Consider the following 21,114-nt stretch of genomic DNA (forward strand, 5'->3'; position numbering starts at 1 on the left):
AATCTTGTTTGACTGACCATTTGCACCCACGTAAATACACACGCCCGCTATTTAACGTTCAAATCCGCTAGGCGGCAACACGAGCGCGGCTCACAGCGAATATCCCGCCCGTGAGCCGTGTCCACTACGCATCTCCTTCCCTGAGAATGTAGTGATAAGTGGTGAGGGAAGATTTCGTGATTCTTCCCTCTCTCCTAAAAAGTCCGGTCTATCGGGTCGACTTCAACCGCTCGTCCTGAAAAATCTCACTTTTCAGAATAAGCCCCCTTTCTTCAGCGCACGTTACATATTAAGATTATCTGTAGAATATTTGTGATAAAGGCGATATACAGATTACATAAATAATAATTCAATTAATAAATTTTTGTGTCCTAGTATTGAGACACCGTGAATTAGAGCTGGCCGAAACTTTGATCGACCGCGCAGCCATTGGCATCACAGATTTGGCTTACATTTGATGTGCACTAAACTTTGACCAGGTCTGGTCAGGTTGTCTGTAGTATGCGTACACGCTATCTTTCGTGCGGTTTTTGCGATTTTCATTAATTTTTCGCGCGTTTCTGGCCGATTTTCAGTGCTTTCAGAGCTGCACTCATCGTCAAAGTGCAGCGTCTATGTGTTTATAAAGCTTCTTTTGATGCGTTGTTGCATCTTTTTTCGCATTTTTTACGTTCCCGGAGCATTTATCCTTCAGCCAATATTGGCTGTTTTTTAACATTGCAGTGGATTTTCTCTTTTTCTGACCCTCCCCAGATTGAAAAAACATTCCCTTTAAAACTGTAAATAAATGGTTAAATAAAATAATCGGTATAGAAGGATTCTTTTGTAATTTCTGAAAAACGTATATTCCTTTCTCGATACATTACGATTTCACGGTGCAGTATCCCATGATCAGTACATTTACCTTATATCCTTAGTACACTCAATACTTGTTGTCCTACCCTCTTTAAAACAAGCATTTGAAGCACATAAAGGATGTTTGGTTTTCTTTACAGCTTTGAATTATAAGTGAAACTTAGCAGAAGGGAGACTGTGAGTCCAGCGATGCTATTTTTAAAAGATAAATATAATTTACTCCGTATTAGTTTCGAGGTGCAATGTGTGTGTAGGTGTCATAAAGTTTTATTTATCGGGCACAAAGTTTCATGTAGCGGGCGTAAAGGTTTATGCCGGCCGAAGGCGGAGTGCACTTGTGCGAACATCGCTGGCCTGGAAGTGGCCTGCTTTAAGTGTATGCAATGGAGCAATTTCAAGGGGGGGGAGGCGTTTCTCATTTAACTAATCTTAGAAGAATGGAAAAAACCTTGAAAAAAAAAAAATGAAAAAACCTTTAGCTTTTGAGATATTGGTTTAATGACAAATTAATATTGAAATAGGGAACATTTTTTATATGGTAAAATGAGAATTTTAAAGGATTCCAACATATTTTTGTATCCACAAAATGATTTAAAAGATAAATTTCTAGAAGGAATGAAATGAAAGGTTGTCTTTTTATTTGGAACATTTAATCTTTTTTCTTCCTTATCACATCCCTTTTCTCTTTTAAATAATTTTTCCCATTGTCCATACATAACCGTCAAAAAATTATGTGACACTTATCTGCTTTGATAATTTTTTATAAATACTGATCTACAACAATATTCGCAATGTCGAATTTTAATTTTTGTCGAACGAAAGATTCTTATCACCAGCGACAATCGTGATAAAAAAATTCGATAGAAAAAGTAAATCATCAAATATTTATGAGAATATTTGAAATAATACTATTTTCATAAATATCAGTCTGTATTCTAAAATGTAAGTCGATTAAATGTCTCTATCAAATGTTTAAGCATATTTCCAGTTGCGAATTCAGGTCAGCACCCAGAGAAGGTGCGTTGGCCCAAAGTCGGACCGACTTTGGCCCCCCGTAGATCGGCAACCAAAGTTGGGCCACCTTTTATATTTATAAGATACTTTTGTCGGCCCAACCTAAACAGCCAACGTTGGCAGACAACGTGGGACCAACTATTGGCCCAACTTTGGCCCGAACATGGACCAACCATCGGATCAACTATGGGACATCTTTCTTTAACGAGTAACGCCGACTACTGGTCCAACTCTGGGCCATAGTCGGCCTAGAGATCGGCATGAAGGGATTCAGAAAGTTCTGAAGAAGTTAGGCCGACTATTGGCCCTTCAATGGCCCAAACATGGATCAACCATCGGGTCAGTTCTGGGACATCTTTCGTTAATGAGTAAGCCCGACCGCCGGCCCAACTCTGGGCCAAAGTCAGCCCGGAGATCGGCATAAGGGATTTAGAAAGTTCTGAAGAAGTTAGGCCGATTATTGCCCCCACAATGGCCCAAACATGGACCAATCATCGGGATAACTATAGAACATCTTTCGTTAACGAGTAACGCCGACTACCAGCCCAACTCCGGGCAAAAGCCGGCCTGGAAATCGGCATAAAGGGAATGAAAAATTCTTTTTAATAAAAAGAGAAAAAAACTTATAAGTGAATTTTGAAATATTTCAAGTAATTTTAAAGTTTAAAATATTTGAGAAGAATTAAAAAAAGCAAAAGAATTTTCAAGAGACTTTAGAGACTTTAAAATACTTTTTATGTGTCCAATCCCCAGGTGCGAATTGACAGTCGGCCCACGGTCGGGCCAACCGTTGGGCGGTCGGTCCAACTTTGTGCGCCACTGTTCGGGCCAACCAGTTAAATGATAACATTCAACCGCCTTTGGCTTCTCCACGACGGGCCAACATTTGGTCCCATATATGGGCCATCTATTAAGATGACGCCGGCCCAACCTTCGACAAAAATTAATTTAAAAAAAAAGTTATTTTCAAAATTATTATTATATAATTTTGACTTTTTACCATTACAAAATACATAATTCACATACACGGTTACTTACACTTTTAATCGCACGCTTTAACGCTTTAAAAAATCTTAATCGTCCAGGAGTCGAACCCTTACTAAACTAGTGTATTTTACCGCGTACTCTAACCACTCGGCTATCGAAGCACTTGAAGTTTGTTTATATGAACTGTGTGTTGCATTTTCTTCATAGATTAATTCGGAAAGAGGGTTTACAAATAGAGAAGCTATACTTTAAAAATATTCAGTGTTCGATGCTTTTTTAGAATTTTTAAAATTTTTAGGATTTAAAATTAATTTTATTATATATTAAAGTAGATACATTTTGAAAATGCAGCATTATTCAATTAATAATTCTGAATGTTTCATTTCGACATTGTTAATTATGATATTGTGTCACAAATTAACAAAGTTTTTTTCATTCTTGTTGAATTCAAACTAAATTTGAGAATTTAAAAGATATCTAAATAATAAATATTTACCCTTAAACGTTTCTATTTTTGGTTAAGAATTTTTAATGGTTTATTTTGAATATTTAGATATTTCTACGAGTAATATACCAATCCGAGCTTCCAATAATACGAGCAGATCATCTGCGGCCAAAAGCAAATCTATCGAAATGAACTAGGTTATGTTCACCTAATGTTACGAGCATACGTGACGTAGGCGGACAGACCAACTCTTGACCACAGTTGGGCCGACTACAGTTTCAGGGTCTTTTTGTAACAATTAACTAAAGTTTATCCGACGGTCTGCTCATACTCGGGCCAATGTGTGACCGACCATCGGGTGCATCAAGGTGACTTATGTCAATCCGACTGCTGTATTCAGAGTCGAAACGACCGCATTATTGTGATAGTAACGACCAATCTGCCACAATTTATCCGATTGTCGTACCATAGTTGAGCCAGAATTGGGCTGACGGTTAGCTTTTCGCTCGCCGCCGACGTCCGTCGTTAATGTCGGTTATACCATGGCAGCTTAAAAACATCTTAGTTGGCCCAACTCTGGTGACTGTAAATCGGTTACCATAGCAGAGCCGACTTTGGGCCGATGGTCAAGCTCTGGCATCCAACCGACTTTCGCACCTAGAAAGAGATTATTAGTGATTTTAAGGGATTTTGTGCCATTTCAATGGATTTAATATGGTTTAAAATTTGAGTAAGGAATTTGAAATCTTATAAAGCATTTCAAATAATTTTAAAAAATCAAAAGAGTTTAAGGATTTTTATGTAATTTAAAAATATTTTTAAGTACTTAAACAGACTTTCAGGAATTTCACGGGATTTAACCGAAGTTATTAGATTTAAAATTTTTTAAGATTTATAAACGAATTTTAAAATATTTCAAAATGTTTAAAAGAGTTCAAGATATTTTTTATGAATTGAAGAGATTTTATCTAATTTTGAAGAATTTTTTAGAAATTTCGGTAGAATTTAAATTACTTTTAAGTTTTTAAAGTAATTTAAAAATATAAATAATGTTTTTGAATTCTTTAAAGTCTGTTAAATATCTGGAAATCTTCGGAAATTTGTAGAAATCTTTTGAATTCTAATGAACTTCTTAATATATATATTGATTTTTTAAAATGTTTTATATTATCTTTAAATATTTTTGAATTTAGTTTAAATCTTGCTTAATCACATAAAATATTCAATAACAATTTGTAATATTTCTAAGATCTGGAATCTTATTACATATATTATTATGAGCGTAGCAATATTTTTTATAGAATGGTTCACCGAAATTAGCAAACAGCCAAGCACAGCTGTCGGTTATATTTCAGATTTTGTTTGTAATACTTCCAGCTAGGTTAGCTGAGAGGCTTTAGGCGTCAGAAATTAGGAATGCGAAACTTATAGGGTTCGAACCCCAAGTCGAATAAAAATTTTCATAGCGTGCGATTATAAACAGTGTAGTGATAGTATTGTATTTATTAAACTGCCCATCGTATCCTCTACTATAAGATTAGTTCTATAAAATGTAATGGATATTTTTTTCCATGTAATTGCCATAGTTGGGCCGACTTCTAGTAGACATGGTTGGGCCGACTTCTAGTAGTCATGGTTGGGCCAACTATGGTACCCAATAGTCGGCAAACAAAGTTGGGCCATAGTTATTATTTCGGTATGTTGGCCAATGCCTGGCTGGCAAAGTTAGCCCAACTCCGAAAAAGTTGGCCCGACTATAGCCCAATAGAAAATTCGCACATGGGTTACACGAGCGAAATTTTAACTTGAATATTGTGCATGACAGCAACAGAACAGAAAGCAGCAACAGAAAATAAGGGAAAAGCTATTTTAATGCTAAAAACATAGGTCTGGTTAATATCAATAACATTGTTTAAACAGTGGTGAATTCCTTAATGTTCTTTAAAATAATATTCTCAATAAAAATTTTTCATTGAAATTAAGGTGGACGTGTTACAAAGTATACTGCATGCATATTTCATGTCTTCATATTATCTTCCTAGCCATTGCTGTTAAAAAATAATTTCTGCTCAGTGTGACGTTTATTATGCTTAAAAATATTCTGAAAGTAAAAAGTAATTTTTTTTCGACACTCATAAAAAACTTCAATGGACATAAAAGTTAAAAGTGACATGGAAATGTCCATATACTATAATTGTCGAAATTTATTTCGTGTTCGAAATTTTGAATTTGAAGCACTTATAATTGAAACATTTTTAATTCGAAGTTTGAAGATTTAAATCATTTTTAATTGGGATTATTCAATATTATGAACAATGCTATCATTTTATAAGCATCACAAAATGAAAAATTGTAAAATGGAATAAATGTTCAATTTTCCAAATTGAAACCAATATTTTTCAGGATGGACCAAGTAAATCTATAAAAAGCTGAAAGCATAAAATATAAAAATAACAAAAATCTTCTATTCGTTTCCCCTCTTGCGACACGTAAATGAAATTCAGTACGAGATCCCCCTATGTCAAATTATATAAAATAAATCAGAAAATTGCATGTAATGCATAAATAAATAAATTAGAATACTAAAGAGTGCAAAAGCGTGCTTCATAAAATTGATTACTTTCCTCTCGTTTAGAAAAAGATGACGTGCCAAGAAAGTTAAAGAAGATTTATGTCGACAAAACTAACAGGTGCCTATGTGTTTATGAAGTCATTATGAAGTTAGGGGGACGGGTGTCACAATGCATAATGAATTCCAGCCCACACAAGTCACACGAGATGTCATCCTCGTTACTTTCATTCATTTTCCACGTGAAAAATAACAAGGGTGTATTTTTCTTGATAATCGCTGGAAGCCTTCCTAGCCGGGCACTTTTTCCGCAAATTAATGGGTGTCATAATTCTCCTACACCACCGATAAAGGATTATCTGCTATCAAGTTCAAACTGTGTATGAACATAAATCCAAAACAAATACTTCTTCTGCTTGAAAGGGAAAATTAAAGTTCTGTTTAAAAACGTTTACACTATATATTATACGCTGATATTATTTATACTTTATTAAGTGCATGTATCGAAAATAATAAGAAAAGGAAATAATTTTGAGGTTGGAAAATATGTTTAGAATTTAAGAATAGCAAACAATAATAAAAAATAGTGACCCAGGTGCGAATTGACCGTCGGCTCACGATCGGCCAACCGTCATACGGTCGGTCCAACTTTGTGCGCCACTGGTAGGTCTAACCAGCTAAATGATAACGGTCAACACGTCGGGCCGACATTTAGCCCTATATATGGGCCAGCTATCAAGACGACGCTGGCCCAACCTTCGATAAAAATTAATTTAAAAAACAAGTAATTTTTGAAATTATTATATAATCTTCATTCTTTATCGTAATTAAGCACATAATTCGCACACGCGGTTACTTCGATAATAATCGCACGCTTTAACGCTTTAAACAATCTTACTCAAGATCCAAACACTATCTAAACTACCTAAAGTAGTGTATTTTACCACGCACTCTAACCACTTGACTATCAAAGCACTTGAAGTTTGGTTACAAAAACTGTGCTGAATAGTTTGACGCTCGCGGTGTTCCTCAATAACAGAAAGATTGTTGAAATCACCTGAGTTTTATTGAGTCATATTATTTTAAAATATTCCAATATTATATATTCAAAAAAATGTATAAACAAATTATTTGTTGTAAGAATTTTTTCTACGATTTTCCAAAATTTTACGTTTTTTAAGTTTTATTGCGACAAATTTCGATAACAACAACATGATGATCAGAGAGCGGACTAGCGTAGTCTGAAGTGGCGCACCGAGCTTAGCTTAGGCTTCCTCGCTGTAGAGAACCGTTGCTCGGGGCGCAACTTCACACTACGCTCGTCCGCTCTCTGATGATGATTAAGAAATTTTTCTTGAGTTTATTATTGTTAAAATTACTAACAAATTTACTCAACAAATGCATTAGTCAGGAAATTTTCGATAGAAAATTTTTTTTCTATTTTTTTTTTTTTAATAAGGTACTTTGTGAAAATCTTAGCAAAATTCCTAATTTGTTGAGTAATATTATGATACTTTCTTAAACAACTTTAATAATCAAATTTATTATTCGAGCATTTATCGGCAGAGAAATAATTATTTGATGGATTTAATCTTTTTTTTAAACGGATCTATTAAAAAATGCATTAATCACGCATTTGTGGATATAAAAATTCGTTTTCTTTGAGTCAACTTTTTAATTAGGAACTTCATAATAATTTCAGCAAAATTCTTACTTTTTTTATCTTTTTTTTTACATTATTGGGTATTTCGGGCATCTGTGGACTAAAAAGTTCGTTTTTTATGTCAGTCTTTTCAATTGGGAACTTCATGATAATTTCAGTAAAATGCATATTTAATTGATACATTCTATGATCTTTTAAACAAATTTAATAAATATATGCATTATTTGGGTATTTGACAACGAAAGACTTGTCGAAAATGTTGGAAAAGTCGAAAAATGCCTGATAAATGCATTTATTTATTAAATTTAGTTATAATATTAACAATAAAAATTTTACAAAGAAATTGCTTCATCATTATATTGTTTTCATCCAAAGTTGCTTAAAATTTGCTTGTTTATTATATAATATTAGAGAATCTTTAACTAGTGTTACTCTATAAAACTTCAGGGATTTCATCATAGAAAAAATGGCCATATTCTTCGTCATATGTATTTATTTATGATAAATTGAAAACCTGATTTAAAATATAAAAAAACATGACTATGTTTCTAATTTTAAAGTGTAAAGGTTTTCACTTAAACATATTATTAGATAGGAAATTTAAAGTAATTAAATTTGAAACGCCTAGTTCTGGCATGCTTTTTTTAAAGCAAATTGTTATATTTTCTTTATACGTAGATTAATTTAGAAAGAGGCTTAACAAATTGGGAAGCTATACTTTCAAAATGTTCAGTGGTCGATGCTTTTTTGGAATTTTTAAATTTTGCAGGATTTAAAATTTACTTTATTATATATTAAAATATATCAATTTCGAATATGTAGCGGAGGAACACACCAATTCGACCTCCCATTAATGCGAGCAGATCGACTGTGGCCGAAAGCAGATATATCGAAATGAAGCAGTTATGTGCACCCAATGTCACAGTCACATGTGACATCGACCGACGGGCCAACTCTTGACCACAGTCGGGCCGACTACAGTTTCAGGGTCTTTTTGTAACAATTAATTAAAGTTTATCCGACGGTATACTCATACTCGGGCCAATGTTTGACCCACCATCGTGTGCATCAAGGTGACTTATGTCAATCCGACTGTAGTATCCATAGTCGGAACGACCGCATTATTGTGGTCGTAACGACCAATCTGCCACAATTCATCCGATTGTCGTACCATAGTTAGGCCAGAATTGGGCTGACGGTTGGCGTTTCGCTCGCTGCCGACGTCCGTCGTGAATGTCGGTTATACCATGACAGCTTGAAAACATCTTAGTCGGCCCAACCCTGGATACTGTAGATCAGTTACCATAACAGGGCCCACCTTAGGCCGATGGTTAAGCTCTGGCATCCGATCGAATTTCGCACCTGAGGAATGGTAAGATACTAAAGAAGCATTAATGAGTCATTATTTTCTTGGAGAAATAGAATTTTTTGAAACTTTGTCGAACATATTTACCAAGAATAATCTTCTTGCATTACTGATTGATCGGGCTTGCGATAATGACAATTAGTAGACGTTACGAAAATAGGATTTACAGAGGAAAAGATAGGAGAGCTAAAGTGGAAAAAAGGTAGTTAGGTCTTTCATCCAAAGACGTTAATATTCGGCTAATATAACTGCAAACAAGGGTGCCTTTATCACTTGCGTCTTCAATCAATCTCGCCTTCAGAAAAACTTTCACATAATTCCAACTTTGTAAATATAAATTAAAATTTTCAAAATTTAAATCAGACCAAAATCCAAATTAAAAACCCCATTTAACGTCCAATAATCAAATTGATGCAAATCCCTGTTAAATAAAACAAGAATCCAACGATTAAATTTGGACCACAACGAATAAACGAAAATCAAAAATCCTACTGTAATCTGAAAAAAAACAAAAAAATTAAATAAAATTTTCGGAAAAAAATAAAAAAGAGGAAAGAAAAATGAGAAGGCAGCCAACCACATCCCCTTCCTTCTCTTTTTCCTCCTTTCGTCTTTTTTATTTTTGTTATCATCAAATTACAATAAAATAAAAATAAAAAAATAAAATTTTTTTTTCTTTCCTCTTTTTTATTTTTGTCCGAAAATTTTATTTTTTTTTGTTTTTTTTTTCAGATTACAATAGGATTTTTGGTTTTCATTTGTTCGTTGTGGTGCAAGTTTGGTCGTTGGATTCTTGTTTTATTCAACAGGATTCTCCATAAATCTAAATTAGTCAAATTCTTTAATTACTAGTAACATTCTCTTAATTCGAATACAGAAAAATGATCCAATAAAGATTAGCATAAATTTAATAATTTGATAGTAAAAGACTACTGATTACTTGGTTAAAATATACAATTTGAAAATCGACTATAAAACGAATGATTAAATATTAGATGTTTATAGGATAACCCACAAATGAAAGCAAGCGTATAGCGTTTATTATAAAGTTGAGGATAATCATCGATCCTATCATAAAAAGAAGATGAATGAGTCGAACTCGAAATATATCGAAAGTCGTAACGCCCTTTCCTGATTCCTGATTGGATTCTGATTTTGGTTTGAATGTAGACACAGTAAGCGGGAACTTTGAAAATCGACATTGTACAAAATTATCAATTATCCAAGTAATTAATTGATAAAAACATAATAATTTGATTGTTGTACATCTTTTTGATGTTTTTTATTGTCGTTGTACATTTTTCTAATGTTTTTATTATATTATAATAGGTCAATTGTTTATGTCACCGAGGCCGACATGTATGTTCAGGGTTGGTAAGTGACGTGCTATTCCAACGACAAATAGTTACTGCAGTGTGGCGCCGATCCTGTTTCGAAGTCGAAAATCGAACGGACCTCTCTTTCTATCTCCAAACGTTTGAAAAAGAGGTCCGTTCGAATTTAGACTTTGTACATGGTATCGAGCTAACTATACGGCCGTCAGAATTATAATAATAGAGCATAGAAAGAGAGGATTAATCTAGAAAGTCTACCTGTATATTTATTTTTACAAAATTTTTACAAAATCCGTCTCCCGTGTAAAAACTCAATCTAAATATGCCCAATACTTGCGAGAAGTAGATATTTTTAATTGGGACTAAGTTCTAATGGCGCCAAGGTATGCTTTGGAATTAGTAGATTGAACATTATAAATATGAGTACTTTACCACAAGAAGCAGAATTCAAAAAGTATTTATTGTCTGTGGAGATGGTACTTAAAATGACAATAAGAATTACTTAATAGCCCCAGAAAAAAGTGTAGCTAATAGAACCGATGATATAGTACAGACAATGTTTAATAAACTTATTAAGGATCGAAGATTTGGAGATCTAGCAAAGACTGCTGTATTATCAGCACGAAATGTTGATGTTGAAGAAATAAATTACGGAGTCGTGGAGCTATTGGACAAAACCACAGAACGAATTTATACAGGTGTAGCTAGTGTTGAAAATTCTGATAATGGAGATATAAATGATGTAATACTCCGAGAATACTTAAACACATTGAATCCACTGACCCTTCCTCCTCATGAATTACGATCCAGAAACAATTTTATTGTTATGCTAATTCATAATATTTTTATTAACGAAGGTATATGAAATAGTACACGTTTGAAAATAATCGAACTTGCAAATAATCTTCTACGATGTCGCATTTTAACAGATGATAAGGCAAGGGGCATCGTCTTGATACATCGTATTACATTGTATTGTGAAGGACAAACTTTTGATACTATCGGTTTAGATAATAATAAAAATAAATAAATAAATAATAAAATAATATTATAAATAATTATGTGTATACAGAAATATTCAAATAATTTTGTATTTTTAAATAATTAAAAATAATATTAAAAATAAACTAAGTTTCATTATAAATTGGATGTTGCAAAGTCAACAAAAACAAATTCATATATTCTTGGAGAAAAATATAGGATAAACTTAAACTACGTACATCTGATAGTAAAGAAATACATAAAATATGCTAAAATATAATACTTTAAAAAAGAATAGTACATGCGCCCGCGATAGCGCGCGTTCGGTCTCATATAATAAAAAGAGCCGACGAAACGTTCCCTCTTCTCGAAATAGTTTAAAGATGCGCACTATCTCTAGTTTATAATCACCACTGTGATAAACAATTTTTATGGCAAAATATTAGAATTGGAGATTTTTCAAATTATAATTTCCTTCAATGGCCACAACAACTTTAGGTATTCCTTAAAATAATAAATATTCAATAATATTTGAGAAAATATAACAATTTAAATTTTTCTAAACAAATTAGATAAATAAATTAAAAATGTTGGCCCTTTCGCATTGAAAATTTTTTTGCACTTGAAATGTTTAAAACTATTAGACAAATTTTTGCTAGTCACAAAAATATTAGAAAAGTTAACAATAACCACTGTTATCAAAAATTCTTGGGACAAAATATTTAAACTTAAGGTTTTATCAAATTTAAATTTTTTTTGATGGCCAAGTCAGTGGGCTATTGTCAAAAGATTTTGTATTGAGTGAATCTTAGCGTGCAGTGTTATGATTCATTTTCAATCTATTACGATTGAAAACTCGACTTTTTCCAAGTGAAACTGCCAACATTGGGAAATTTTTTAGGTAAATTGTTTATAAACATGCAAGTTATTATATTCCACTAAATATGATCAAAGATACATTTTTTTAGGGATATCCGTAGCCATTGTAGCGATTAAAGAAAATAAAAATTTGGATAAAACCTTACAATTAAATATTTTGTCACAAGAATTATTTATAACAATAGTTATTGTTAACTTCTCAAATATTTTTATGACTAGCAGTTATTCGTCTAACAGCTTAAAACATTTCCAATGTAAAAAAAATTTCTGTGCGAAAAGACCAAAATTTTGAATTTGTTTATCTAATGTGTTCACAAAAATTTAAATTGTCATATTTTCTTAAATATTATTAAACATTTATTGTTTTAAGGAATACCTCAAGTAGTTTTGGCGATTGAAAGAAATAATAATTTGAAAAATCTCAAATTCTAATATTTTGCCACAAGAATTATTTATAACGATAGTTATTATAAACTTTCAAATTATTTTTGTTATTAAATGTAATTCCTACATTAATGTGAAGCACTTTTAGCAACAAAAATTTTTTACTGATAATAAGCCTAGTTGTTGATTTGTTTATCAAATTTGTTTGCAACAAATAAATGATAGAATAAACAAATTATTTGTATTTTATGAGTCCCTAAACATTAATTTAAGACAACAGAAAGTTTTCCTGGTCAATTATTTAAGCGTAAAAAATTGTTATGTACAAAATTTCAGTTTTTCCATACTTTGAGTAGAATAGTATATTGTACTACAAGTGTGGAAAGTAGGCAGTTCCACAAGAGTGTGAAACTGTTGTAGCACACGATATTTTTTCTAACAAATGCGGGAAATTTTCGATTTGAGAAACAATAAAAACCAATTTTTTTAACAATTATAGTATTTTTTGGAATTTTATGGTAAAATTACATAAATTACCTAAAAATTCTGAACATTTTTGGTAAATTTGTAAATTACCGAATCTTTATAGAAATTTAGTGAATCTGAAGCTTTTTGGAAGAAGTTTAAAAATGTCTAAAAATTTATGGATATTTTGCTAAATTTTCTCAAATTTATGAAAAATTGGCCAAATTTCCAAAATTTTCAGAAATTTATGAAAAATGGGCAAATTACCGATAATTTCAGATATCTAAATGTTTCCAAAATTTTCAGAAATTTTCGGTAATTTATCGGTCTTTTATCAGTCAAATCATAATGAAGTGAAGTTATGATTCCGACAGTTCTGGAAACTAATTCTGACTCGAAATGCACAAGCGCAACAGAAAGAAAAAGTAATCTTACTCAAAGAGCTCAAGTGCAGCAGCTGGAAAAACTCTTTTTCTAACTGCTTTTTACCACGGTTTCGGAATTCGTCATTTCCCGCACGCAATAGATGCCTCGAAAATCGAACTTTTCGTGCGTGTGTTAAAAAAAATTATCAATAAACAAATAGAGGAGACAAAAGTTCGGAGCGTCAAGCTGAACGAAAAAAGTGAATTTCCTCCTACTGCGCGTCATGAGTACGGTACGTTTGTTTATAGAGTTTAATAGTTTATAGTCTGTTTATTTTAGAAATGAAGTTTGCAATATGTTTGGTTCAATTTAAATAAATATATACATTATATTAAATAATATTAAATCCATTTTCTCATTTATTAGTCTTTTCTTTGACATTTACCAAATTATTCCCTCAAACATTTTAATTACAATTATTATTACTTTAAAAAAATATTTTCTTCAAAACTTGAAATTGTTAAGATTTTAAAGGTACAAAGATTCTTTAATGTGTAACTTAAGATGTAATCTTAGATATTTTAATTATTATTATATTTATATTTGATATACGGCATATATTTTTTATTAATTCTTCTAATCATGTATATCTTTTAAATATATTTGTCATTGAGGTATTTAATATTATTAATTTTTTCATTAGCTACATTAATAATTTTAACAATAAATAATTTTTTTAACTTCAACCAATAATAAAATCAATATGAGCAAAATAAATCATAAAAATATAAAGTTGAAACTGCTTTCAAAATGTATCTAAAAATTAATATTTATTCATATAAGACTACATATTTTCATAACTTTTTCTTTTTTTAAATAATTATTAATAGTTACTTTTATTTTTACATATATCTTTTCTTTTTTATTTGCAAACTGAATCAAGTTTTTAATTATTTTTCCTTTTTCTTAATGCAATTCAATGAAGGCTGAAGTTTGGTCTTACCGTGATTTTTCATTTTTATCGCCTACTTTATCGAAAACTCTCCTCGCAGCGCCCTAAATATGACCCAAAAATAAAAAAACTACATTTTTACGTATTATTGTTACTTTTTACCAATTTCCGTCTTTTTTGCATACAAATGATTACTAATGGACAAGTTAAATATTTACCATGACTTTTTTAACAGTTTTCAATTGTTTAAACAAATATCGAAGATTTTAGAAATTTGATAGAATTCAAGGATATTAATGCATTCACGGAATTCGAGAATTTAAGAGAATTCAGAATATTTTTAATAATTTATGAAATTCAGAATATTAAAGTATTTTAAGAAATTGAGAGAAATCATCGGTTAAAAATATTTCATGGAATTCACAGATTTTTAAAAATTTATAGAATTCAGAATATTCAAGTTATGCAGGTAATTAAAAATATTCCAAGAATTCAGAACATTGAAGGAATTAGGGGAATTTAGTACATTCAGGAAATTCAAGGATTTTAAGGATCTTCAGAGAATTTCTCGAATTGAGAGAATTCACGCCATTCATAGTGTTGAAGAAATTCATAAAATTTCAGGAATTTTATAGCTTTAAAGTAATTCAATAAATTCATGCAATTGAAGGAATCAAAAGAGTTCAGGGAATTTAGAGAATTCTAGGAATTTCAGGAATTCAGAACATTCAACAATTTCACAGAATTCTGAATATTCATGTAATTCCTGGATTCCAGATAAGTTCAAGCACATCGGGAAATTCCAGGTATTTTAACGCTTTTATTAATTAAAGTAATTCACAGATCTCAAAGAATTTCAGGAATGCATAATATTAAAAGAATTTAGGAAAGCCAGCATGTTCCAAGATTTTATCGAGCTTGGAGCGTTTAATAAATTCAGAAATTTGCATGAATGTAGAGAATCTGTAAAAGTTTCATTTCTCTCGATATAAGACTATTACTTTTAAAGAAAGAAATTAAATTTTTACTTTTTTAAATAAAATAAATTAAGAATAAGCTGTAACCAGGAATTAATAGGCCTTAACATTTTTAAATGGTAGTCTTGCCTTAAATATCCTTTTTAGTTTACTTTCACTCAGTGGCATTCTCGTCCCTAGAGGGCAATTCATTATATCATACAAAAATATTACGAATAAATGACAGTGATAATTATAAAATGAATTATGATATGTTCATTTTGTCATAGAGAAATCATGATATGAATGGTCGGGAACCATGAGGGGCTAACCCGCCAAAATTTTTTTGTCTAATCTGTCCTACATGTCTTGCTTTTTTTTAGAAAGTAAACAAATGTAATTTGACTATTTTTAATGAAATAACAAAGTTCCTCAAGAGGCTATCCCAAGAAGTACTCGGTGAACATAAGGGGCTAACCCAGTACAGAGTCTTATGGAGATTCATAATTTCTTGTAAGTTCCGCGAGGTTTCAACAAAAGAATACTAGTCTGTGGTGCTACTTGTCGGTTTTAAATGTATGCTAGATATGTATACTACGCACACGTTTTTGGGCTTATTTGACATTAAAAACTACATACAAGAACCAGCTGTTCGTCAAAAAGTAACATGCGTGTATATTCCTCGTTTTTTTCGTTTGTACATAATTAATTATAGTGAAACCTAGAGATATTGCATCCTGATAGAGTTTTTCCGAGCATTGACGCCGCGCCGCAAGTAGGAGTAAAAGAAGCTACGCGGGGTGAGTGGCGGTCGCTCAGACATGAACAAACAAAAACGTTTTCTACGAAACGGCCCTCTATCTGGGTAATTCCTCACCAAGGTCAGCCCCAAAATCATCCTAGTCTCAGAGTTTCACTGTATTGAAAATATTCAAGAATTACACTGAGGTTATCATTACCGAGAGTTTTAAAAGCAGTATTGTTAACGCTAACAAAAAATTAAACGGAAAGAAAAAATGCTAAAGTTTTTCCGTTCTCCTGAAAACTTTTTCGAATGAGCAATAGCCCCTTATGATTCCCGACCATTCATATGATGATCTTTCCGCAAGGGATTATCGTGCCATTGAGTGAAAGTAAAATAAAAAATACATTTAAGGCAAGGCTAGCAGTTGAAAATTGCAATATATTTTTATCTTCTGGCTATAAAATACAAATAAACAATGATATAACAATAAGGGGCATAGTTGATAAATTACGATTTTTCTGCAACTGCGTCAGATCTTCAGTGATTCAAGCGTTATCATGAGTAAACAAAACAAATTGCGTCGCTTGGTAATTTTTAACAGAAGTGGAATAATTTTTATAAATGATTAAGATTTAAAAAAATTAATTATATAAAGACATGTTTGTATATTTAAAGCAAAACCTGATTTCGATTCTATGGAATTGAATTATATACATTTAAAATGATAAAACATCATTCAAAAGTGAGGAGGGAAAAAAGGTGCCCCCTCATGATATAAAACTGTTCCAGTTGTCTCTCTTTTATTATTAAATGACCACTCGGGATTTTCGATATTTTATGTAATTGTTAAAAATTTTACTAGCATAGATCGTAAATAAGTTGTATGGGCTTCTCGTAAAATCATTTCAATATTTCAATTTTATGTCCGATGTCGTCGTTGGCAATGGTGCCTTACAACTCAAAACAAAACTATATCCGTCCTATCACATTAGTTTGTTTTTACTTGTACACTAAAGTGCATTTTTATTTTTGTTGATATTACATAACATTACACAAATTTAAATCATAAAAGAAGTCGGAAAATAAGTCCAATGAGATTTTAAAATGAGTAATTGAATAAGTTTATTCGTTTTCGTTGAATTTTTAAATTATTGACCAATTCTGAAATTTTCCTGAAATTGCGTGGCACAAACATTATCGAATATTTGAATCATAATTATAGAATGAAGACCATGTCGTCACCATTCTAAAGGTCTCAAGTTGCAAATCTCACATTAAATTAAACCTTGGAAATTATACCTCTTCTAAAATCTGTCTGTTGTAGACAGAAAAGTTAATTCATACAATTAATTAATTATAGAAATATAGTTCATAGTTTAAATCAAAGCTTACTTGGAAGAGAGGAATGAAAAAAAAAACATAATAAAAGCTTACACAAAAATATTGATATAGCCGGATTTTTTGGATACCAGTACTGGGATCGGGAAAAGAGAGCTATTGGTACCAAAATTTCAGTACGAATAGCCAAAATGTTGTGATACGAGTATGTACGCTGCTAGTGACGTTATCTAAATGCCAAGTAAACTTGGTTCACTTTTATCTGTTAAAAAGGTACAGCGAGATAACAATTATCTATATTCTATGACCTTTATTAACACCTAATATTTATACTCTACATTTTTGTTTCAGACTAACTATTTAAAATTACATTGCGACCTGTAGCTGCAAAAGATAGAAGAACAAGATGATGACGCACGTAAGATTTTCATTCTATAATATATTTTTTATACATTGTGAGTTACAGGTATCTATTAAAAATATATGTAATTATATATTATTATTATTAAATATTGTATTACAACCTCACATATAACTTTAATTTCAAGATTGAACTGCTATGTACATAGCCGTTAAGTAAGTACTTCCTATACGAGTCAGAGTATATTTATTCCGCAGTTAATTCAGCAGACTTATAGTCCGAAAATTAAAAAATTTATTTCATTAAGGAATTCTTCTTGCTACTTAAGTAAAAGACGAACAACAACGCTTAACTTAAAAATGTAGAGTTTATGCTTTACATGATTTACTCAGGTATTATTGAACTGATCAGTAAATAATTCCGCAATCACTGATTAATCAGTGAAATGTCTTACTACTATTTCAATCAGTGAGTTTTTCACTGATTCATATTTAGAGAGCAACGAAAACCCACTAGGTTTCAAAAAAATAATATGTACCTTTGCACCTAATTATACCTTTGCACCTAATTACTTTACGGAAAAGTTATTGACATGTAATTGGAAGTAGACTCAATTTGCTGTGATTGCAAAAAAAGAACAATGTCTTACCTAAAATTGACCATTTTTTCCTATTTTTACAGGCAAAGAAGTGGAGTTTAGTTTTTTTTTTTAAATAAATCATGTAAAGTTTAGTTTGCGTTAATGATGATAGAAGATGAAATGGAGCATATAAAAATCTGCATACATCTGAAAAAATAAAGTCTTTTATCTTATTATTTTGGTAAATGTAAGGCTACAAAGATTCCAATTTTTTAAATCATTTTTGACTAAAAACGGAGAAGTTGTGCTTCTGGAAAATATATTGCTTTCTGTGAATTCCACGACGAAGTTCCTACAAAATAAATTAAAGTATTGCCATCGATAAATAAATCATTATTCCTAACAAAATCTTGCTATTACCACTTATGATTACTTTTTGGCCATTTTTTAGTAGTTTTGTCTCAAAAAATCGATTGTAATTGATTGAAAATGTGTAATATGTTTTTTTTATCAATAAAAAAATATTTTTATTATTAATTTTTTATAAAAAAACTTGTCATAACTACTGTTGAGTAAATTTTGAGTGTTTTTGTGACCACAGCATTAGACATTTCAAATCAATTGAGGTGACGGATGTAACAACTTGTTAAGCGCTCGAAACCGTCTAAAAGTATTGTCCACTCAGAACAATCTATAGATAAAAAAAATATCTGCCCGCCGCGTGGGAAAATTCTCATCGTGCGCGGCTCTCTTCGCTCACGAGTTTGAGCGTGCGCGGGGCGCACGACTGTTGGTTCTGGCGCTTCGTGCTCTATAATGCATTTGTCTCGCGCTTCGCACTCAATTATGTATTTACCTCGCACTAAGCGCTCGGTCTTTGTATTTTCTCCACATTCTTGCGCAGACCTTTTAAAATTAAAACTCAAAACATGCGCCACTATAATTTTGTGGTTGTGAGTTCTCGGTCTTTGCATTTCTCCCACATTCGTGCACAGACCTTTTAAAATAAAAGTTCAACGGATCGCGAAATGCTATGTTGTAGTTGTTATTGCTTATTCAGATATTTAAAGTAAAGTACAACTTGTATTTACCATGATTACTTTAATATTTTTATTATTATTTTGCATTAAATTTTATTTTTAGCTGCGCTGAAAGATGTATCATTTCAATAAATGCATGTCATTGAAATTCATAATATGCATGACAATTGAGACATACTTATTCTTATAGCCTTTATTTTATAATTTTTTTATTTTGAATCTTGTTTTTTACGATTAAAAGAAAAACTACGCCTCCTATCAAACAAATATTCGTAAATAATTTGTAAATCTTTTTTGGTTGAATAAATTTGGTCTTATTTATCTTTGTAGCTTGTATCGTTTATATATAATTTTTTTTATATTGTTGTTTACAAATAAAAAAACTACTTATTCAATAAAAAAGTAATTCGTGCAAATTGGTAGCTCTTTTTTAGGTTCACAATTTTTGTTGATCTACCCTTTTTCGTATCTTGAAAAAAAGTGGTTTCAAAAATGTTCAAATGCTGTGACTTTTTTAATTTGAATAAAAAATGGTTGGTTAACGAACTCGATCTTTCTTTTTGGTTCCTCAAACTATGTGACAAAGTACAATCCAATCCGATAAGTCTTTTGAAAGTTATCCGGCATACAGAGGACAGCGACAACACCATAGAGGACGGCAGACAGACAGACACTGCTGTAAAAACTATTTTTCCTGACTCAGTAGGCCTCAAAACGTCGACATTTGATGAAATCCGCGAAAGTCAGTTTTCACATAAAACGAATGCCTTCTCGTTATGGATGAGAATCTAAAAAGTAACCAAAGCGTAAAACAAAATATACCTGCGTATTCAGCTTGACGTGGCCGATAAATTTTTGACCGTTACCGAGTTGCGGCCCGTGGTCAAGAAAATATCCGAATCGCGGCCCGCGATCACTTTTGTCCTAGTTCAGCTTCATCCTGACGTTTCTTCCCCCTCTTCACTGCCAAATGAATTAGCTCAGTAATAGAGTAAGGGTTGGGGGTTTTGTGCCTTGTTTCTCCGTGCGATCTGCCACAACGCATATATAAAAATAAAAAAAAATGGTGAGCGATAAAGGAAAAGATTTATTTATCCTAGACGGATATAAATTTCGTTTCCACAAATTGTTGAAGGACGATGTTCAACGTTGCTCTTGCGCTAAAAAGTCATGTAAAGCTTTTATTAAAATTAACACGAGTAAAGAAGTTTTTGAGAAAAATACTAAACATACTCAACAAAAAAATTAAGCAATTCTATTTAACGTAAATCAGCAAATGACATTTCTGAAAATCCTTCAAAATTTTTGCATAGAGAATTGAAAAATAATGACGAAACTTTAACTGTCGACGATGTTACGTGCATCCGCCAAAATATCTATCATGCGCGAAGAACTTTCGTTCCGACTCCACCGCGAAATAAATCAGACGTTCAGGATTCACTAAACAGCATTAAAATTGAAATACATAAAAACGAAAACTTTTGACTCGTGAATGACAAAGCAAGTAATATTATTATGTTCTCAAAACTTTTGAACCTAAAATTATTATTATATATTATTCTATTACGTAAAGTGTTTCCAAAATCAAGTATAAAAGGATGTCGGTTTCGTTTGGTACCAAGTTGGCGGCAGTTATTAAATTTGTGTTGATTTTTAGTAAAGTATTTATAGAATTGGCGACGGATTTTCTAGCTCAATAAGGTATATTTTATTATATATTATATTATTATTAGTATTGTAATTATCACTTCTTGGAATGGAAGCTTCTAATGTGTTCCCTAAGGGTTTACATTTTTCTTGCACTTTCTTCCCTATTCCTTTACCCCCCCCCCCC

The 21,114-nt window shown here is 31.6% G+C and overlaps 1 protein-coding gene across 8 annotated transcripts in view; it reads left to right on the top strand.

Moving 5' to 3' along the window:
* LOC117176327 (secretin receptor-like) overlaps nucleotides 1-21,114 on the top strand; it is a 256,742-nt gene that overhangs the window by 96,264 nt on the left and 139,364 nt on the right. The window contains exons 1-2 of one of the 8 annotated variants that reach the window (XM_033366561.1): nucleotides 17,521-17,572; nucleotides 17,651-17,717. The exons of 6 other annotated variants lie outside the window; for them this stretch is intronic. In XM_033366561.1, coding sequence (XP_033222452.1) covers nucleotides 17,706-17,717 — 12 coding nt within the window. In that variant the 5' untranslated portion in view covers nucleotides 17,521-17,572; nucleotides 17,651-17,705. Of the gene's footprint in view, nucleotides 1-17,520; nucleotides 17,573-17,650; nucleotides 17,718-21,114 lie in introns of those variants that run through there. One more of the 8 variants, XM_033366560.1, reaches the window with a different exon arrangement.

The sequence above is a fragment of the Belonocnema kinseyi genome, chromosome 7 (genome assembly GCF_010883055.1).
Source record: "Belonocnema kinseyi isolate 2016_QV_RU_SX_M_011 chromosome 7, B_treatae_v1, whole genome shotgun sequence".
NCBI classification, from domain to species: domain Eukaryota; kingdom Metazoa; phylum Arthropoda; class Insecta; order Hymenoptera; family Cynipidae; genus Belonocnema; species Belonocnema kinseyi.